Genomic DNA, 20,059 nt, shown 5'->3' on the forward strand with positions numbered 1-20,059 from the left:
CTTGCACTCTTTTCTTCTCTACTTCCCCATCTTCTCTCCGATATTAACATATCACGTAACATTTTATTTTATTGTCCGTTAAACTGACTTTTACATTTCAGCAGTCTAGGTCACTCACTTGATTCCAGATTTAGCACACATACCCAATGCGTTCTACAGTGGAATCCATGGTGTCGTCTACCAAGTGTCGATTTGTCTGCCGGCGACCAAAGCCCTGCTCTTTGAAGATCTTGGTAAAGGTCAGCAGTTCTGCAGGTGACATCTCGAAGTAGGCATAATACAGAAAGATGGTTTCCAGAAGCATTGCCTGCTCTCGGAGGCATTGCATGAACCACCGGGATACCTGGCGCTCTGTCTGCAGAACCAGTAAAGACATTTCACCAGGGAAGAGGCTATGAATTTCACAGTATTTAACAATCACAGGAACACATCAAACTACACACCTTGTCAGAAAAGAAAAGCAAGCATTGCAACAGCAATATACAATTTCAGATTCATTCCTAAGTGAGCCAGCTTAAGGTACAAGAGCATTTGGTGGATTGCAACAGTAAAGCCTATATCTCCTCTAGTCGGCATTACCTTCATTAATGTTCCTCATTCGCTTCACTCTCTTCATACTGTCCCTTCAGGGACATACCTCATTACCTTTTCTCACTTGGCACTTCCCTTCAGTGAAGCCAGTCAACCCCACCTCCACTGGCACCTTCCCTTCAGTGAAGCCAGTCAACCCCACCTCTACTGGTGCCTTCCCTTCAGTGAAGCCCGCCAACCCCAACACTACTGGCGCCTTCCCTTCAATGAAGTCAGTCAACCCCACCTCTACTGGCACCTTCCCTTCAGTGAAGCCCATTAACCCCACCTCTACTGGCGCCTTCCCTTCAGTGAAGTCCGTCAACCCCACCTCCACTGGCGCCTTCCCTTCAGTGAAGTCCGTCAACCCCACCTCTACTGGTGCCTTCCCTTCAGTGAAGCCCGTCAACCCCAACAATACTGGCGCCTTCCCTTCAGTGAAGCCCGCCAACCCCACCTCTACTGGCGCCTTCCCTTCAGTGAAGCCAGTCAACCCCACCTCTACTGGCGCCTTCCCTTCAGTGAAGTCCGTCAACCCCACCTCCCTTGGCGCCTTCCCTTCAATGAAGTCCGTCAACCCCACCTCTACTGGCACCTTCCCTTCAGTGGAGCCCATTAACCCCACCTCTACTGGCGCCTTCCCTTCAGTGAAGTCAGTCAACCCCACCTCTACTGGTGCCTTCCCTTCAGTGAAGCCCGCCAACCCCAACACTACTGGCGCCTTCCCTTCAATGAAGTCCGTCAACCCCACCTCTACTGGCACCTTCCCTTCAGTGAAGCCCATTAACCCCACCTCTACTGGTGCCTTCCCTTCAGTGAAGCCCGTCAACCCCAACACTACTGGCGCCTTCCCTTCAGTGAAGCCCGCCAACCCCACCTCTACTGGCGCCTTCCCTTCAGTGAAGCCAGTCAACCCCACCTCCCTTGGCGCCTTCCCTTCAGTGAAGCCAGCCAACCCCACCTCTACTGGCACCTTCCCTTCAGTGAAGCCAGTCAACCCCACCTCCACTGGCGCCTTCCCTTCAGTGAAGCCAGCCAACCCCACCTCTACTGGCGCCTTCCCTTCAGTGAAGCCAGTCAACCCCACCTCTACTGGCGCCTTCCCTTCAGTGAAGCCCGTTAACCCCACCTCCACTGGCGCCTTCCCTTCAGTAAAGTCAGTCAACCCCAACACTACTGGCGCCTTCCCTTCAGTGAAGTCCGTCAACCCCACCTCCACTGGCGCCTTCCCTTCAGTGAAGTCAGTCAACCCCAACACTACTGGCGCCTTCCCTTCAGTGAAGTCCGTCAACCCCACCTCCACTGGCGCCTTCCCTTCAGTGAAGCCCCTTCAGTGAAGTCAGTCAACCCCAACACTACTGGCGCCTTCCCTTCAGTGAAGTCCGTCAACCCCACCTCTACTGGCACCTTCCCTTCAGTGAAGTCCATCAACCACATCTCTACTGGCGCCTTCCCTTCAGTGAAGCCCGTCAACCCCACCTCCACTGGCGCCTTCCCTTCAGTGAAGTCAGTCAACCCCAACACTACTGGTGCCTTCCCTTCAGTGAAGCCCGCCAACCCCACCTCTACTGGCGCCTTCCCTTCAGTGAAGCCAGTCAACCCCACCTCTACTGGCGCCTTCCCTTCAGTGAAGTCCATCAACCACATCTCTACTAGCGCCTTCACTTCAGTGAAGTCCGTCAACCCCACCTCTACTGGCGCCTTCCCTTCAGTGAAGTCCATCAACCACATCTCTACTAGCGCCTTCACTTCAGTGAAGTCCGTCAACCCCACCTCTACTGGCGCCTTCCCTTCAGTGAAGCCCATCAACCCCACCTCTACTGGCGCCTTCCCTTCAGTGAAGTCAGTCAACCCCAACACTACTGGTGCCTTCCCTTCAGTGAAGCCCGCCAACCCCACCTCTACTGGCGCCTTCCCTTCAGTGAAGCCAGTCAACCCCACCTCCCCTGGCACCTTCCCTTCAGTGAAGTCCGTCAACCCCAACACTACTGGCACCTTCCCTTCAGTGAAGCCCGTTAACCCCACCTCCACTGGCGCCTTCCCTTCAGTGAAGTCAGTCAACCCCAACACTACTGGCGCCTTCCCTTCAGTGAAGTCGGTCAACCCCACCTCTACTGGCACCTTCCCTTCAGTGAAGTCCATCAACCACATCTCTACTGGCGCCTTCCCTTCAGTGAAGTCTGTCAACCCCAACTCTACTGGCGCCTTCCGTCCAGTGAAGCCCGTCAACCCCACCTCTACTGGCACCTTCCTTTCAGTGAAGCCCGTCAACCCCAACACTACTGGCGCCTTCCCTTCAGTGAAGTCCGTCAACCCCACCTACACTGGCGCCTTCCCTTCAGTGAAGTCCATCAACCACATCTCTACTGGCGCCTTCCCTTCAGTGAAGTCCGTCAACCCCACCTCTACTGGCGCATTCCCTTCAGTGAAGCCAGTCAACCCCACCTCTACCGGCGCCTTCCCTTCAGTGAAGCCCGTCAACCCCAACACTACTGGTGCCTTCCCTTCAGTGAAGCCCATCAACCCCACCTCTACTGGTGCCTTCCCGTCAGTGAAGTCCATCAACCCCACCTCCACTGGTGCCTTCCCTTCAGTGAAGTCCGTCAACCCCACCTCCCACTGGCGCCTCCCCTTCAGTGAAGCCAGTCAACCCCACCTCCCCTGGCACCTTCCCTTCAGTGAAGCCAGTCAACCCCACCTCCACTGGAGCCTTCCCTTAAATGAAGCCCATCAACCCCACCTCTACTGGCGCCTTCCCTTCAGTGAAGTCCATCAACCCCACCTCCACTGGCGCCTTCCCTTCAGTGAAGCCAGTCAATCCCACCTCTACTGGCGCCTTCCCTTCAGTGAAGCCCATCAACCCCACCTCTACTGGCGCCTTCCCTTCAGTGAAGTCCATCAACCCCACCTCCACTGGCACCTTCCCTTCAGTGAAGCCAGTCAACCCCACCTCCACTGGCACCTTCCCTTCAGTGAAGCCAGTCAACCCCACCTCCACTGGCACCTTCCCTTCAGTGAAGCCAGTCAACCCCACCTCCACTGGCGCCTTCCCTTCAGTGAAGCCCATCAACCCCACCTCTACTGGCGCCTTCCCTTCAGTGAAGCCCGTCAACTCCAACACTACTGGCGCCTTCCCTTCAGTGAAGTCCGTCAACCCCACCTCCACTGGCGCCTTCCCTTCAGTGAAGTCCATCAACCACATCTCTACTAGCGCCTTCACTTCAGTGAAGTCCGTCAACCCCACCTCTACTGGCGCCTTCCCTTCAGTGAAGCCCGTCAACCCCAACACTACTGGCACCTTCCCTTCAGTGAAGCCCGTCAACCCCACCTCTACTGGCGCCTTCCCTTCAGTGAAGCCAGTCAACCCCACCTCTACTGGCGCCTTCCCTTCAGTGAAGCCAGTCAACCCCACCTCCACTGGCGCCTTCCCTTCAGTGAAGCCAGTCAACCCCACCTCCACTGGCACCTTCCCTTCAGTGAAGCCCGTCAACCCCACCTCTACTGGCGCCTTCCCTTCAGTGAAGCCAGTCAACCCCACCTCTACTGGCGCCTTCCGTTCAGTGAAGCCAGTCAACCCCACCTCTACTGGCGCCTTCCCTTCAGTGAAGCCTGTTAACCCCACCTCTACTGGTGCTTTCCCGTCAGTGAAGCCAGTCAACCCGAAACCTCCACTGGCGCCTTCCCTTCAGTGAAGCCCGTTAACCCCTCCTCTACTGGCGCCTTCCCTTCAGTGAAGCCAGTCAACCCCACCTACACTGGCACCTTCCCTTCAGTGAAGCCAGTCAACCCCACCTCCACTGGCGCCTTCCCTTCAGTGAAGCCCGTCAACCCCACCTCCACTGGCGCCTTCCCTTCAGTGAAGCCCATCAACCCCACCTCCACTGGCGCCTTCCCTTCAGTGAAGCCAGTCAACCCCACCTCCCCTGGCACCTTCCCTTCAGTGAAGCCAGTCAACCCCACCTCCCCTGGCACCTTCCCTTCAGTGAAGCCAGTCAACCCCACCTCCCCTGGCACCTTCCCTTCAGTGAAGCCAGTCAACCCCACCTCCCCTGGCACCTTCCCTTCAGTGAAGCCAGTCAACCCCACCTCCACTGGCACCTTCCCTTCAGTGAAGCCAGTCAACCCCACCTCCACTGGCGCCTTCCCATTGAGTAATCTCCTTCTTTCCCATCTCTCTTGGCGCCTTCCATTCTGTGGCCTCACTCGCTACATCTTCGTTGCTACTGTGCATTTAGTGACATCCTTTACACCCATCTTTCTCCTGGCAACTTTTCTTCAGTGAAGTCCCTCTTATCACTTTCCCTGTAGTCGTGTCTCTTGCTCCAGAGGATGCATGCATAAATGGACTCCAGCATGTGTACGGACAATAAGTGACCTGTGCTACAAACAAGCCAGCTGGCATCCTCCTTCCATGAATATTGTTTTTTTCAATTTTCACTGTAGTCCGCATGTATAGTATGTCTATACTGAGTGTCAAATGCTTAGGCAGCAAATTCACACATGTATCTTTGCACTCTGCACAGAGTTACAGCTCAAAGAAATGTAATTTTACTTTTCAAGATACTGCAAAGGACATCGGGTCAATTGTCAGCTCTGCCTGGTCTGAACCCAATCTGATTGTAAAAGCACTCCCACACCCCAACCTGAAGCCATAAAAATTACAAGTCAGCTGGAAGACTTATTCCTGGCTGAATGGACTTCAACAGCAGTAACACTCGGACACTAAAGGACAAAACTAATAGAACGAAGGACTTCTTTGAACAAACTCCAGCAAGTTTTAGAGAATAATATATTTCCTAAAAGGGCTGCACATTCTGCTCCCCAAAGCCTGGATATAGAGAGGCTTATTAGGAGGTTGAGGAGTGCTAAGGGGTTGTCCGTCACATGAATATAAACCTGTGTTATGTACACAGATGGGTAAGCATTAACCCTTTCCCTATGGCTACTGAAACTCACATTAAACCTGGTCTGTATATTTTGAACCTCAGAGCGTTTATCTTCATTTGGAAAGCTGCATTTGCTGTACTGCACAGAATTATGAGGTGATGGGACCCTTGCAACAGCTGAACCCATTTCTCATCAATTTGTTAGACTCCTGTTTGAGCACATCCAACGCAGGGAATCCAGATGAAGGCGCCAAGAGGGACGGGAAGTCATCTCTCTTGGCGCCTTCTTCTTCAGTGGTATTTCTCACTCCAATCTGTGTCAGCGCTTTCCTTTCAGCCACACAGATCGGTTCAGAAGGACAAGCGAACATGATTCACCTTTGTCCGAAGTGTGACGGGCATCATACTATTTTTAGCATTACTCTTTCAGTACTGAATCTTGCTTTGAAGCCAGAGAAAAGAACTCATGTCATTATTTGAGTTTGAGCTGGGTTTCTGCACAGCTTTTCAAATGCTTCAATGCTAAGGACGGCCAGCACACGTCCTTAACTCAACCGCCTAAATTAAAAAAACTGGACTAGCACGTCCTAGCAGTGAAGGCAGGCAATACGCACCTGGTGAAGTTTGGACGCTGTAACAGTTCATTTGAAGTGTTATATTCCATTTCTTCAGTACTTCGACATGTCAAAATGTATCACTTCAACCACCCCAAGCCTTTTGGCCAGCTGGTGGTAATCCATGCATGAAGTGGAATTAGTGGACGTCTTATTTCCTCAATTTCATTTTCACTACTGATGAAGGCGGGAAGATGTCTCCATGAAGGAAAAAGAGAGTGTTACTACATTCAGCCGGCCCAGGAGGTCTGAAAGCTTATGAGGAAATCACTAAAGCTTTTGGGGGGGTGATGCAAATGTTTTTGATGCCATTATTAATGACTTCAACAACTATTTTGCACCAAAGGTTTGCAGAGCTACAGTAAGGAAACAAGGAGCTAATGAAACGATTGACGAGTAGGTTTCTGCCTTGAGGAATCTAGCCGCGGACTGTAAGTTCGACCATTGTTAGATCAGTTCATTAGAGATCAAGGGGTTTTCATGCTAAAGACCCTTCAAGAGAGGTTATGGATCAATGGGGAAGCTGAACTTAAGGATATTCTAAACATGCTTATGACCAATCTTAGCACTGCGAGTGTTGGCAGAGTTGGAGCTATAAAACTTCACGTTCAGAGTATCTGATGACCATCTTATCGTCGATAGCGTTTTTCCAGGCCTGGGCTTCCAAAGAAGCACCTAATGCATTCTGAGATAAGTTGTATCCTTCATTCAGCTGTACTAATACAAATGAAAAGAAAGCTTTGTAAAACGAATGGAGGCGGGTGTTCGTAGTGAAATGGAGCCACTTGGTCCCCAGTACCATATCAAACCCTGAAATAAATGTAAGAGTTGAATAGTTCTCTCCTGAAATGCCCTTTAATCTTTTTTTTTTTTATTCATTTTTTTATTTTTAAGAGTTTTTATATAGCGCTGGCCTGACCTAGGAGTATCATAGCGCTTTACAAGGTGTTTCAATACAGGTACAGTGTGTATAAGCACAGAGAATGGATTAATAAAAGAGCAAGTCCACTTAGGATACATGACATCTAGATAAAGTAGAAACAATTGCTAGACGCTATGAGAAATACAATATAGCGGTCACAGTTTGGTGGGAAGCCTCACTTAAGTATACAAAAACATGCAAGAAAAACTGAGGGTCATAAGGAGGGGAGGTAAGGTGATCAGATTGAAGGAAAGGGGGTTGGGCAGGCGGGTGGTCACTAGTCATATGCAGAGCAGCTAGGTGGGGTGATGCAGAGGGGCGAGGCTACCAGGGAGGGATTAGAAACCCCAGTATTTATTAAGGAGAAGAAGTTTGAGTTCTTTTTTGAAGCTGAGGTAGGACTGGTTACAACTGAGGTCTTTTGGGAGGGCATTCCAAATAAGTGGGGCATTCAGACAAAGTTTTGGGAATATATTGCACCATTTGCACTTTTGAGGGCCTTCCAATAACCTTTTACCCGAAGGGCTCAGATTTGCACACTATGCGTGCACCATATGTCCCACCTTCTAGACGCATCATGCTGTGGAAATGTTTCTAAGGTTGACGGGTATAATGTAGAACCAGAAACAAGAACGAACATAGGTAGGACATGGGTCAGTGCTCTGGGAGTCCCAGTCATTTAACAGATCAATAAAACCAGCCTGGGGCCTTCAAAGAGTGACTACACGCGGATATAACCCAAACCGTTCAGGAGGTTTTACCATTGCCATCGGGGACTTCATAGTGGGATACACCAGACAAGTCATAGACTGCAAACAAAAACCAAAAAAAGCACACAACACTGGAGAGGATGAGCTGAAATACTTGTGCATTCTGGGGCTGCCGCAGGAGGTGGCTAGGTGATGGGGCTCAAGGGTGAAGGAAGCAGGAGTCTGCGGGAGGGTGACCGGGCTGCAGAAGGTGGGTAAGTGATGGGGCTCAAGGTTGAAGGAAGCAGGAGTGGGCGGAAGGGTGGCCGGAGCCGCAGGAGCTGGCTAGGTGTTGGGGCTCAAGGGTGAAGGAAGCAGGAGTCTGAGGGAGGGTGACCGGGCTGCAGAAGGTGGGTAAGTGATGGGGCTCAAGGATGAAGGAAGCAGGAGTCGGCGGAAGGGTGGCCGGAGCCACAGGAGGTAGCTAGGTGTTGGGGCTCAAGGGTGAAGAAAGCAGGAGTGGGCAGGAGGGTAACCAGGGCCGCAGGAGGTGGCTAGGTGATGAGGCTCAAGGATGAAGGAAGCAGGAGTCAGCGGAAGGGTGGCCGGGGCCGCAAGAGGTGGCTAGGTGATGGGGCTCAAGGGTGAAGGAAGCAGGAGTCTGCGGGGGGGTGACCGGGCTGCAGAAGGTGGGTAAGTGATGTGGCTCAAGGTTGAAGGAAACAGGAGTGGGCGGGCTGCAGGAGGTGGCTAGGTGATGGGGCTCAAGGATGAAGGAAGCAGGAGTCGGCGGAAGGGTGGCCGGGGCCGCAGGAGGTGGCTAGGTGATGGGGCTCATGGGTGAAGATAGCAGGAGTGGGCGGGAGGTTGACTGGCACTGCAGGCCAATAACCACACTCATCACAGTGAGAAGACACATAGCAAGTACCCTAAGACTCCAAACTCATTACTACGTACCACAAGGCTCATGGGGCCTGCTATCAACTCCTTGTCATGTACTGAGGTTCAGACCAGATGAGAAGCACTACTAGGCAGAGTAATTTAACAGTGCTATGACAGAAACCTATCAGCTATATTGATACTGAATGCCAAAACTTTAATCTGCCTAAAGGTTAGGGGGAAACAGCAAGGTCTGTTTACATTCTACTTATGATGTATATACAATACCGCTAACAACAACTCTAAAAAGAACTTAAAACTTTTTGATCATCTCAGTATTAAAGAGCCTCATATAATCAATGATCTTCTGCCCTTAGGACTCCTGCAATATGATATGACCTGGATTATTAATATTTCACTGATCACAAATATTTAGCATATCTTTAGAATGGTTTTTGAAAAGTATAATGAACACGAGGCATTTGTTGTTACGAATGTGAATCCTGTATTTGGGGTATAATCCATTTATCATTAGTAAAATGTGAATAGACCTTGCGGTTTTTGCTTTTGGCAGATTAAAGTGCTGGCATTCAATATGTGCATAAGTGATACAGATACTATAAGCCTGCAGAGCACCTTGTCCTCTTAACATTAGCTGGCACACCCAGCGTGCAGGAAGATTACCACAGTCTGTAGGTCCTGGAGGCTGGCACGAGACATTAGCATGCCATGTACCGTGAAGAGCTGTATCCACATACCATTGGGCTCTTGGAGACTGGCACAGAGACATTACCACACCCTGCGCCTTGTAGAGCCCTCTGAAGACTTGTATCCACATTCCATCGGGCTCTGGGAGGCCGGTGTCAGCACATGATCGCCTATCCCTAAACCCAAAGGCCTGCACATGAATACATACCATGAGGTTCCCATGTGTCTCCCATGTTGGAGCTTCTGCTTTAGCCAAATCTTCAAACTGCTTCCGAGTCTTTGGAATCAGGTCCTTTTCCAGTTTATCTACACACTTCAAGTACTCCGCCTGCAAAAGAATGAATCAGGACCAGTGGAGGAGGAGTTTGCATTGTCAAGATGTGGCATGGTTATGCCGACAGCCTATTAACACTGCCATGTGCACTATAAAAGAGACATTTGCAATAAAAAATAAGATGGCAATATAGACCACAATAAGTTCTTTATTTTCCTCCAAACCCAGCCGGGCGAGGAGTATTTTATTTTCAGAAATAACAAAAGATTATTTGACCTGGAGGGGGTCAAATACGAACATTTAGATAGGGCACAATCCTGTACCTATCCCAAGAACATAGAAAAACCATAGATTTAAGAGAAGGGGTAAGTGAAAAGAAAAAGGTTTTACAGGCAAGTAGAAATTTCTTTGGAGCCAGAGAGTGGCTTGCGAATGAAATGAACAATTCCGCAAATCTCAACCAACAGTGTATACAGCTTAATATGTACAATGAGTTACATGTCACACTGTTTTTAAAGCATCAACGTTTCGATCCCTATTGCTCCTAATGAAACGGGATCATCATCAGGACTGTTTTAAATCACTGCCTGTTTGCAATACGAACGCCTTCACAGGTCCTGGATCAGGGTCGTGAGGGCACTATTGTTCCTCGTTGGAGGGATTGTGTTTACTCCATTTCTGTTAAGGCTCTGGGAGCGGGATGCTTGCTTCAATTTGGAAGCAGCGGCGGGTGGGAGACAGGAACACGAGGGTCTTCTCCCTTTTTGGTTAACGGAGTGGATTGGCTCCTTTGATTTGGTCCGCAAGCTCGATGCTAACTTCTCAATGGAAGCGGCGGTGAGTGGGAGGAAGAAACGCAATGGTCTTCTCCCTCTTCGAGCGGATTTGCGCTGCCATCGAAGGTCAACTTAGAGAAATGTAAACGCTAATATTCTTTTATCTGCCCAAGTAGCCAACTTGCACAGTTGCTTCAATGGTTCTGTTTTTATATATTATATATATATTATATATATATATATATATATATATATATATATATATATATATATATATATATATATATATATGGAAACTCGGACCAAATGGGCTCTTGCTTTTCTTTATTTGCAGAGGTACTGTCAAAGACGTTTCGGCTCAACGGAGCCTTGTTCACATGACAACGTTTTGATGGTAGGACAGCCCTTTTAAAGTGCTAGTGACGATAAATAATAAGTATCACCTGTGAATATCATTAGCATGGACATGGATAAAATACTTTCAGCTACTGAATGGTAGCGTTCACTCCTTGTGAAATAAATTACATAATAGTAAAATACCATTTGGTAGAAACCAATGTCGTAGATGTGAAAAAATGGATACCAATATGAGTAAATTATTAATAGCTACAACAATCACTGTATTATATAAATAATCGAGCAGGTTCTTTGCCAGAAATGTTTTAAATTAAATGTATATGCGCGCTAGGTCTCGCCCACCTGGCAGAGCAAGTTGTCTGGTTGAGAAAGAACTATTGTGAACTTCCAGTCCAAGGATTTCTAACCACTGGTTGACTTTACTGGCCCTGCAATTTGCTTCCTTCTTAGTCAATGGCTTGTCTTCGTCTTCCTGTGATTGTCCATCACCTTTATGATCCCTTCACTGGCTAACTTGTATCCGTCCTCTGCTCCCATAAAGGGACCTATGTTCCTTTTCATTCACCACTACATGAGAGCGCATTGTGGGGATGTGGAAGTTTATAAAATATCACTTATCCAAGGGACAGAATGCTACAGAAGGAAAATGTTACTTATCCAGTAAGCATCTGTTCTTGGCATGTAGGGCTGTAAATTTACATCCTTTGCATACTCCTGCCATCTAGTGTTTGGTCCGGATGTTTGCAAGTAGTCTTTGTTTGAAGAAGTCTTTCCAGTCACAAGATGGTGATTCGTTTCGGTGATAGTGCACATGGGATCAACTCCATGGTTAGATCGTTTCCCCGCAGAGGGTGAGAAATGGAGGTAGGAAGTGTAGAATAGATGTACATGTATATGAATGTATATTAAGATGTACAATCGCTGCAGTAGACCAGGGAGGTGGGTGGGTGCATGTGAATCTACAGTACTACATGCAGTGGCTAACCTGTAGTTGTGTTTTAGATACTGCTTGGCATACATTTGCCTGTTGTCTTGAGGACAAATCTACACAATAGTGTTTGGTGAATGTGTGCCGTGTAGACCATGTTGCTGCCTTACAAACGTCAGCTATGGGGATATTTCCAAAAAAGGCCACAGTAGCCTCTATTTCACGAGTAGAATGTACCCTAGGGGGTGCTAACAAAGACCTCTTTGTTTTAGTATAACAAGTCAGGATACATTTTCCAATCCATCTTGCAATACCGGACTTAGAAATAGGATTGCCCTTGTGAGGTGGAGAAAAAGCAACAAATAGTTGTTTTGTTTTCCTGAACTCTTTGGTTCTTTCTATGTAGTAAAGTAAAGCACTTCTAACATTAAGTGTATATAGAGCTCGTTCTGCTACAGAACCAGGTTGAGGAAAGAACACAGGTAACTCAACTGACTCATTGATATGAACAGCAGAAACTACTTTAGGGAGAAATTTAGGATTAGTACGAAGAACCACTCTATCCTTGTGTAGCTGAAGGAAAGGCTCTTGTATAGTCAAAGCCTGAAGCTCACCAACTCTCCTGAATGGAGTTATCGCTATAGGGAAAGCGTCTTTCCATGACAGGAATTGCAACTGGCATTGTTTCAAAAGGTGGACCAATTAGCCTTGTAAGAACTATGTTTAATTTCCACTCTGGAGCAGGGGGAATTCATGCACTAGTAGTAGGCTTTCCAGCCTCTTTGAGAGTATACATGCAGTTTGGTGGTAATTGTAAATAACCAAACTATGGCTTCAGGAGCCAAATCACTAGGTTGAGTTCTTTGGGATTTTGAGGTCTGATTTCTCCATGGCTCGGAGAGAGAGTGTGAGATATAACTTTTGATGTGGAACCACAGAGTTCTAACAGGGTAGTGTACCAAGGTTGTCGAGGCCAAGTAGGGGCTATTAAGATCAGTGTTAGAGAGTATGAGCTTACGAACCAGTAACGGAATTAGTGGGAGAGGCGGAAAAGCGTAAGCAAATTTCCCTGACCAATTCGTCCATAGATTATAGCCTTTGGAAGCTTGGTGTGGGAACCCAGATGCAAAGTTTGGGCATTTTGCATTGTGCGCTGTACAAAACAGATCTATTTGTGGAAATCCTCATATTTTTAAAGTAGGGAAGAAGACCTTGTGGATGAAGTTTCCACTCGAGGATTTGCATCCTGTGTTTGCTGAGCAGGTCTGCAATCCGATGATCTACTCCTGGGAGGTGTTCTGCTAGGAGATATATTTTGTGGTGAATGGCCCAATTCCAAATGATTTCCACTAGCAGTTCTAGGTAGTTGATGTGTAGACGTTTGTGACTGTGACCACAGCCCTGGTACTGTGTGATATTGAAGATCAGCACCCCGACCAGTTAGAGATGGGTCCAGTGTCAATAAAATCTGTGGGATCGGGTCTAATAAAGGCCGCCCCTTTCCTAAGTTTTGAGGGTTCCACCACTGCAGAGAGTGATGGGTGCGGCTGTCTATCAACACTCGATTGGTCAATAGACCCTGTGATTGATTCCACTGACGTGCTAGACATTCCTGCAGAGGACGCATGTGACTTGTAAAATAGTTTCCGCTGGCCAGGCCCGGGGGACATAACTGGAAACTTGACCAGTTCACGTCTGACAGACAGGGAGAGTGGAGCAGCAAACAGGTTTGCAGAGGGCAGGGACGCTTGATGCTGTAAGTAGATCCATGGACCACGAGTTATCATGGTGGCATATGACAGTGCGTTTGCGTAGGCCTCAACTCTGGTTTTTCTCTCTATTAATATGCTTACTAGAGTTTGATTGCAGGGATTCTGATAAGTATAATTTACTTATAGCTGTGGTAAGTCTATATAAAGTTGTTGTGATAATACATCTTGCACACAGTTCCTAAAATGACTGCAAGACACAGCCATCTGGCCTCGTTTTCTTCTGTTTATATGTTGGGTTTGCGATAAGTGTATGACTGCGAGTCTCACTTATTCAAAGTACTTCAAGTGCACCCGCAACCGAGATTAGTCCGAAATGCGGACACACATTATGATATAGCAAAGTATTGAATGACTATCTGTACAGTAATTACGCTACCAAAGTATAAAAAATGGCATCCAAAAATCAAGAAGGACAGAGCATGCCTACAGCCACAATTCTACAGTAATGATGATAAAAGGGATTAAATTCTATTATAAATGTAACATATTCATGTAAAACTGTGGTATATTTTGTGCCTTCTGTTTACAGTTAATTCCAATACGCAGCAAGTATATCACCTTTTATCCAGCATGCACAAGATTACCTTATGAACGCTATGCATTTATCTGTAAAAATTACAGTATTGCGTTATTGGGGGAATTCTTTTTTTTCTGCTATTGCCCTGAAGAATGCCCAGGACCTAGTTTAGGCCAATAGAGTAGGGCAGTGTTTTTAGGCTAGGGTCACAGGACCACAATAGCCCATTTGCCCCATATAGTTATAGTTTTTAATCATTCCCATTCACCCTGCGAATAATGGGATACCTAGGGGTGGGTGAGGAATTCTTATATAATAGTAAATAACTCCCAAAAACACCGGATAGTTAGGATCTACTTTCCATAGGAAATCCCCAACATTCTATTGGGAATAACTTTGGCGCCGGTGGACGAATCTTCGCGAATTTCTCAAAGTTCGTGGCCCGCTCCGCTCTGCTCCTTCCCTGAAAATGAGGAGGGGATTCGTCAAGCGGGGGCCGAGATAAAAGGGGGGGTCCCAAAACGTGTTTTCTCCATGTTAATTTCCATAGGGCGGTCAAACTCGCTTTTAGCCCGAACGGCTGAATGGATTTCCACCAAACTTGCAAAATTGTAGGGACTGGTACCCCGATGTGCCTTTGCTATGTCTCAAGATATATGGTCCAGTGGTTTTTACGAAAATTAACTTTGAAAAAATATATATTGGGCTATATATATGTTAGAGCCCAAATGTAGCCCAATGTAGCCCACAGATGGCCACCAGAGACAAAAAAAACAAATGTAGCCCAAATATCAGCCAGATGTAGCCCAACTATAGCCCAATGACAGAATGTCCCAGAGTGTTCTAAAGAACAACTAGAGCGCTAACAGTCTTACTTATGACAAAAGTATGGCACACCTGAAGTCATCTTGATTGGAATAAAGTGTTAACACTTAAAACATTTAATTTGCAAAGGAACAAAATGAGGGGGTTGGTTTTGCCATAGAAATTACGATTAGTGCTGAGGAAAGAAAAACGAGGGCACATTTTGAGTGACTTCTCAAATCCTCTTATATTTCATTAAAAAAACATTCTGATATGCCGTCTCCCAAGATGGCCACCAGAGACAAAAGAGCCCAAATGTAGCCCAAATATCAGCCAGATGTAGCTCAACTATAGCCCAATGACAGAATGTCCCAGATTGTTCTAAAGACCAACTAGAACACCAACAGTCTTACTTATGACAAAAGTATGGCACACCTGAAGTCATCTTGATTGAAATAAAGTGGTAACACTTAATACATTTAATTTGAAAAGGAACAAAATGAGGGGTTTCATTTTGCCATAGAAAGAAATTATATATATATATATATATATATATATATATATATTTTTTTTTTTTTTTTTCACTGAAAAAAACATAGGTTTCACACCAGTTATAGTTAGCTGGAAATTTTACTGACATAAAACCATTGAAATTCCACGTTATAGTTAGTTGGACTCACTATAACTTGCGCGTGTAATGCACTGCTGATGACGTCACATATTACATCACTCATGACATGGTCAGTGACATCACTCATGACATCACTGATGACACCATCCAGTGAATGTGTGTCTTTCTGAAAAATAAATATGTTTTATATATGTATATGTAAAGGTCGATGGAAGAATAAATGTTTAAATAAATGTTTTATTGAATGTTTTTTTTTAAATTGATTGGTTAACTGGCTTATTAAGTGTATCTTAGTGAATACATATATTAGCGAGTAATGTTTAAATATTTAAATATATGTATCAGTGTTTCACTTTGTGTAAAATTGGCTACATGGGTTAGTGAGTAGCTACATGTGTGTATATATGGGTTATTAGATTTTTTTTTAGTATCAGTAGGAGTGTCTGTATGGATTGGTGGGGGTATTACTTAGCACATAGATGCATCAAAGACTGACTCACTGTTTGTATGTGTTTTGAAGACAGCATATGTGCAGGACTGTATGGATGGATGAGTGTGTATATGTGTGTGTTAGTGAGTGAATGACTGTCTCACTAGTGTCTTTATCAGTAACGACATATGTTTTAATCTAGTATATGTGAGTATTGATGTTTATAAGTGAGTATATGTGAGATTGTAAGAGATCCTGTTTAAATAAGTATGTGTTTCTATAAGTGATTGTTTAAGAGAATGTGTAATTTTCCTTAGAAGTAAGGTGGTAGTGTGTGTATAGTTGTATATGCAAATAAATGGATGTTCAATAGTTTATTTGCATGTGTGAGTATGTCTGTGAGTAACTTTTGGATGACTGTCGGTGTGTAACAGGATGTATAGGTGTATCACTACATATGATGAGTGAATATATGTATGAGTGACTATATAGAACTGTTGGTGAATGAGTGGATGTGTATATAGATGGTGGAATTACTGAATTGGTTGTAACTGGTATGGATATCTCAATTTTTTTGAAAATGTTAATTTCTATTTTTGAATATGTGTTTCAAGGGTTACATTACACTAAAAGGAGGTCTGTCACTGTCACAAAGATGGTGTCATCAGTGAGGTCATGAGTGATGTCACTGACCATGTTATGAGTGATGTAATATGTGACGTCATCAGCAGTGCATTACACGCGCAAGTTATAGTGAGTCCAACTAACTATAACGTGGAATTTCAATGGTTTTATGTCAGTAAAATTTCCAGCTAACTATAACTGGTGTGAAACCTATGGTTTTTTCAGTGAATTTCATAGGTTTTTTAAATGCTAATTCCTAACTATATATAAGGCCCCAAACCTATGTTTTTTTCTTTGAATTTCAAAATTTGGTTAATAGCAAATATCTATAGCTATGAAATGTAATATTTTTGAAAATGAATGAATCCTATATTTTATTTGTATTTTAAACATTTTATTTATTTTTTAATTTTTTAATTTTTGACCCTGGAGCGCTCCCGGGGCGCGCCCCGGTGAGCGCCCCGGAGAGCGTAGTCGTTTGAAGCTCTCCGGTGCGCGAACCGGGAATCGTCCCGTTAGCGCCAATGTCGCGAACGAAAACATGATTGTGACGTATCGCGTAGCCGCGTCCACGTGATACGCACGGCGTAAGCGCACCCCGGAAGCACACGAGCGAATACAATCGCGCAACGTAAACTTCCGACGCGCTTACGCGGGGCGCGTCGCGTAAGCGCGTCATGTGACATTAAAATAACACTTTTAATTGGTGCAGAACAGTTTTACTTTCATAATGATGAAATCCCTGGTCTTGTGACCTGAAAGTAAGACTTCTCATTGGTTCAGGCCTTTTTTTTTCCAAATGATGAAAGACCCCACCTTTTTTCCTTATTCTGACTTTGTCCTTTGACTGAGGAAGACCTGTTTGTACCTCTCTGTACCTTTTTGAGCTATATAATGGCTTCAGTAGCAGCGGCAGCTGGTGCATCTGCACCACCACCACAACCACCAAGAGGACCACCCCAAGATTTCATTGGTGGTCAACAAGAGGAGGAGGAGGAGGAGGAGGAGGGGAGGAGAAGATGGCTTGAAGAACACAATACCCCATACCAGCCAAGACAACACATTATATGGGAGTTTTTTTCAATGCCAGAGGGGAAGAAAAAAGTAAATGCAGCCAAGGTGACTTGCCTAATCTGTGGCATGGAACTTTCTAGGGGGTAACCTAATAAAAAATATTCATTCGGAAACAACACAATGATTCACCACATGCAGCGCAAGCATCCAATAAACTAATCTGCTGCAGAGATGAGGGAACTGGCCAGAAACCCTCCCCAAAGTACAAGCACCACCTCTAAAAGAAAGCAACGCACTCCGTCGGGACAAGAGGCAAGAGAGACAATGCCTTACATTCAGCCACGGTTTGCAGATTTCCGTATAACCTGCAGACATTGTGGGAAGATCATCTCCTACGGAGAACAGAGCGTAGAGCTTATGGTCCTAGCTGGGGACAACCACAAATGCCCCAATAAACCCTAATTTTGTTTCTTTTTGCTCAAGTTAAGCCATTTTCAATTCCGTTTTTTGGTTTCTCCCCATGAAAAATACAAAAAAATATAAAACTGTTCAGAAAACCCAAAAAAAGTTAAAAATGTTCAAAAAAACAATAAAAAAATATAAAACAAACAGAAGAAAAAAACAGTTCTTTTTAGAACTACCTCCAATTTATAAAAAAAAGGCTACATTTTTTGAAAAAACTGTCATTCTTTTTTCCCCATGGTCCGTTCCCCGGACCGCTCCCCGGTGCGCGTACCGGGCGCTCCCCCCGCGCAAATCAAAAAAAATAAAAAAAATGTATTTGCCCTTTTATGGCCACCACATCAAACCTAGGGGGTCAGGAGTGGTCTATCCCTGCCCCCTTATGGTCATTTCCCCCTTTTTTTCCACCTCTTGTGTCTCTTTCCTACCGAAACACAAGATGGCGGCCGGTCCGGACTGTTTTGAATGTTTACAGACACCCGAGAGCCAATCAGCTTTCCATGCGCACCTCGCGTGTCGCGCCCGGAGCGCTCCCCGGTGCGCATACCAGGGCGCTGCCATAGATATATATATTTTTTGGGACCTAAATTACTCGAAATCCACTGGAGCACATATCTTGAGACATAGCAAAGGCACATCGGGCTACCAGTCCCTACAATTTTGCCAAGTTTGGTAGAAATCCATTCAGCCGTTCGGGCTAAAAGTGAGTTCGACCGCCCTATGGAAATTAACATGGGGAAAACACGTTTTGGGACCCCCCTTTTATCTCGGCCCCCGCTTGACGAATCCCCCCCCACATTTTCAAGGAAGGAGCGGGCCACGAACTTTGAGAAATTCGCGAAGATTCGTCCACCGGCGCCAAAGTTATTCCCAATAGAATGTTGCGGATTTCCTATGGAAAGTAGATCCTAACTATAACTACCTACTGGCGACCGCCAGTAGGTAATATACATACATACATACATACATACATACATACATGTTTATATTCACTGAAAAAACCATAGGTTTCACACCAGCTATAGTTAGGTGGAAATTTTACTCGCATAAAACCATTGAAATTCCCACGTTATAGTTAGTTGGACTCACTATAACTTGCGCGTGCAATGCACTGCTGATGACGTCACATATTACATCACTCATGAAATGGTCAGTGACATCACTCATCACATCACTGATGACATCTCATATGACATCACTGATGACATCATCCAGTGAATGTGCATCTTTCTGAAAAATAAATATTTTTTATATATGTATATCTAAAGGTTGATCGAAGAATAAATGGGTAAATAAATGTCTAAATGAGCTCCTTGAAAAAAGGTCGAGCCTTTAGGAGGACCAGATGATGAAGAATGACACTACTCGAGTGAGTGAGGGTTGTACATAAGGGAAAAAAAAGGTGTTTTTCCCACCTCTGAGTTCAGTGGAGTATAGGTGTACTTCTATCTCCTTACTACATTGTCAACTAAAGTGGGGGATATCACTTAGGGTTTGGGTCATTATTTAGGGAGCATGTATCCCCTCTCCTTCCATGTACGAAAGGATCTCTCTACCCTTCTAGACCCAGGAGTTGCCCTCCTGTTCCTAACTGCTCATGGGTTCAAAGGGTTCCTGTATGAGGCGTGAAAAAACCACATTAAGCTCCAGTGGAGTGGAAGGGCATCTAATGGGGGGAAACGAATATGCTACTTACCAGTATGCATCTGTTCTTGGCATGTAGGGCTGCTGACATTCATATCTGTGCATAGATCGCCGCCTAGTGTTGGGTCCGGATGATTGCACATTATTGTCCTGGAAGAGTCTTCGAAGTATCACGAGATAGGTGGCTCCTCCCCTGGACTACAGTGCGCATGGACATCCTCTCCATCCTCAGATTGTTTTTCGCCATTGTGGCAGAGATGGAGTGTAATACAGCGAGTGATGTCCATGCTTCATAGTAATTCTGAGTGCTACAGCTGCTACAGGCGCCGGGGAGGAGGGTGGCACGATATGAATGTCAGCAGCCCTACATGCCAAGAACAGATGCATACTGGTAAGTAGCATATTCGGTTCGAGGCATGTGGGCTGCTGAATTCATATCTGTGCATAGATTACATAGCAGTCCCTCCTGTTAGCGGTGGCTGCCCGTGGCAGCTGTAGCAACCTGAAAAAGAGTTGAGAACAGCCTGTCCTACAGCTGCCTGCTGTCTTGAATGCACA

The 20,059-nt window shown here is 45.9% G+C and overlaps 1 protein-coding gene across 2 annotated transcripts in view; it reads right to left on the reverse strand.

Moving 5' to 3' along the window:
• NUP188 (nucleoporin 188) overlaps positions 1–20,059 on the reverse strand; it is a 1,272,194-nt gene that overhangs the window by 1,096,847 nt on the left and 155,288 nt on the right. For both annotated transcript variants that reach the window (XM_086924860.1, XM_086924859.1), the window contains exons 8-9: positions 9,477–9,596; positions 144–355 (exon numbers count right to left, since the gene is read on the reverse strand). In XM_086924860.1, coding sequence (XP_086780986.1) covers positions 144–355; positions 9,477–9,596 — 332 coding nt within the window. The remainder of the gene's footprint in view (positions 1–143; positions 356–9,476; positions 9,597–20,059) is intronic.

The sequence above is a fragment of the Lissotriton vulgaris genome, chromosome 5, assembly GCF_964263255.1.
Source record: "Lissotriton vulgaris chromosome 5, aLisVul1.2, whole genome shotgun sequence".
Lineage (NCBI taxonomy): Eukaryota > Metazoa > Chordata > Amphibia > Caudata > Salamandridae > Lissotriton > Lissotriton vulgaris.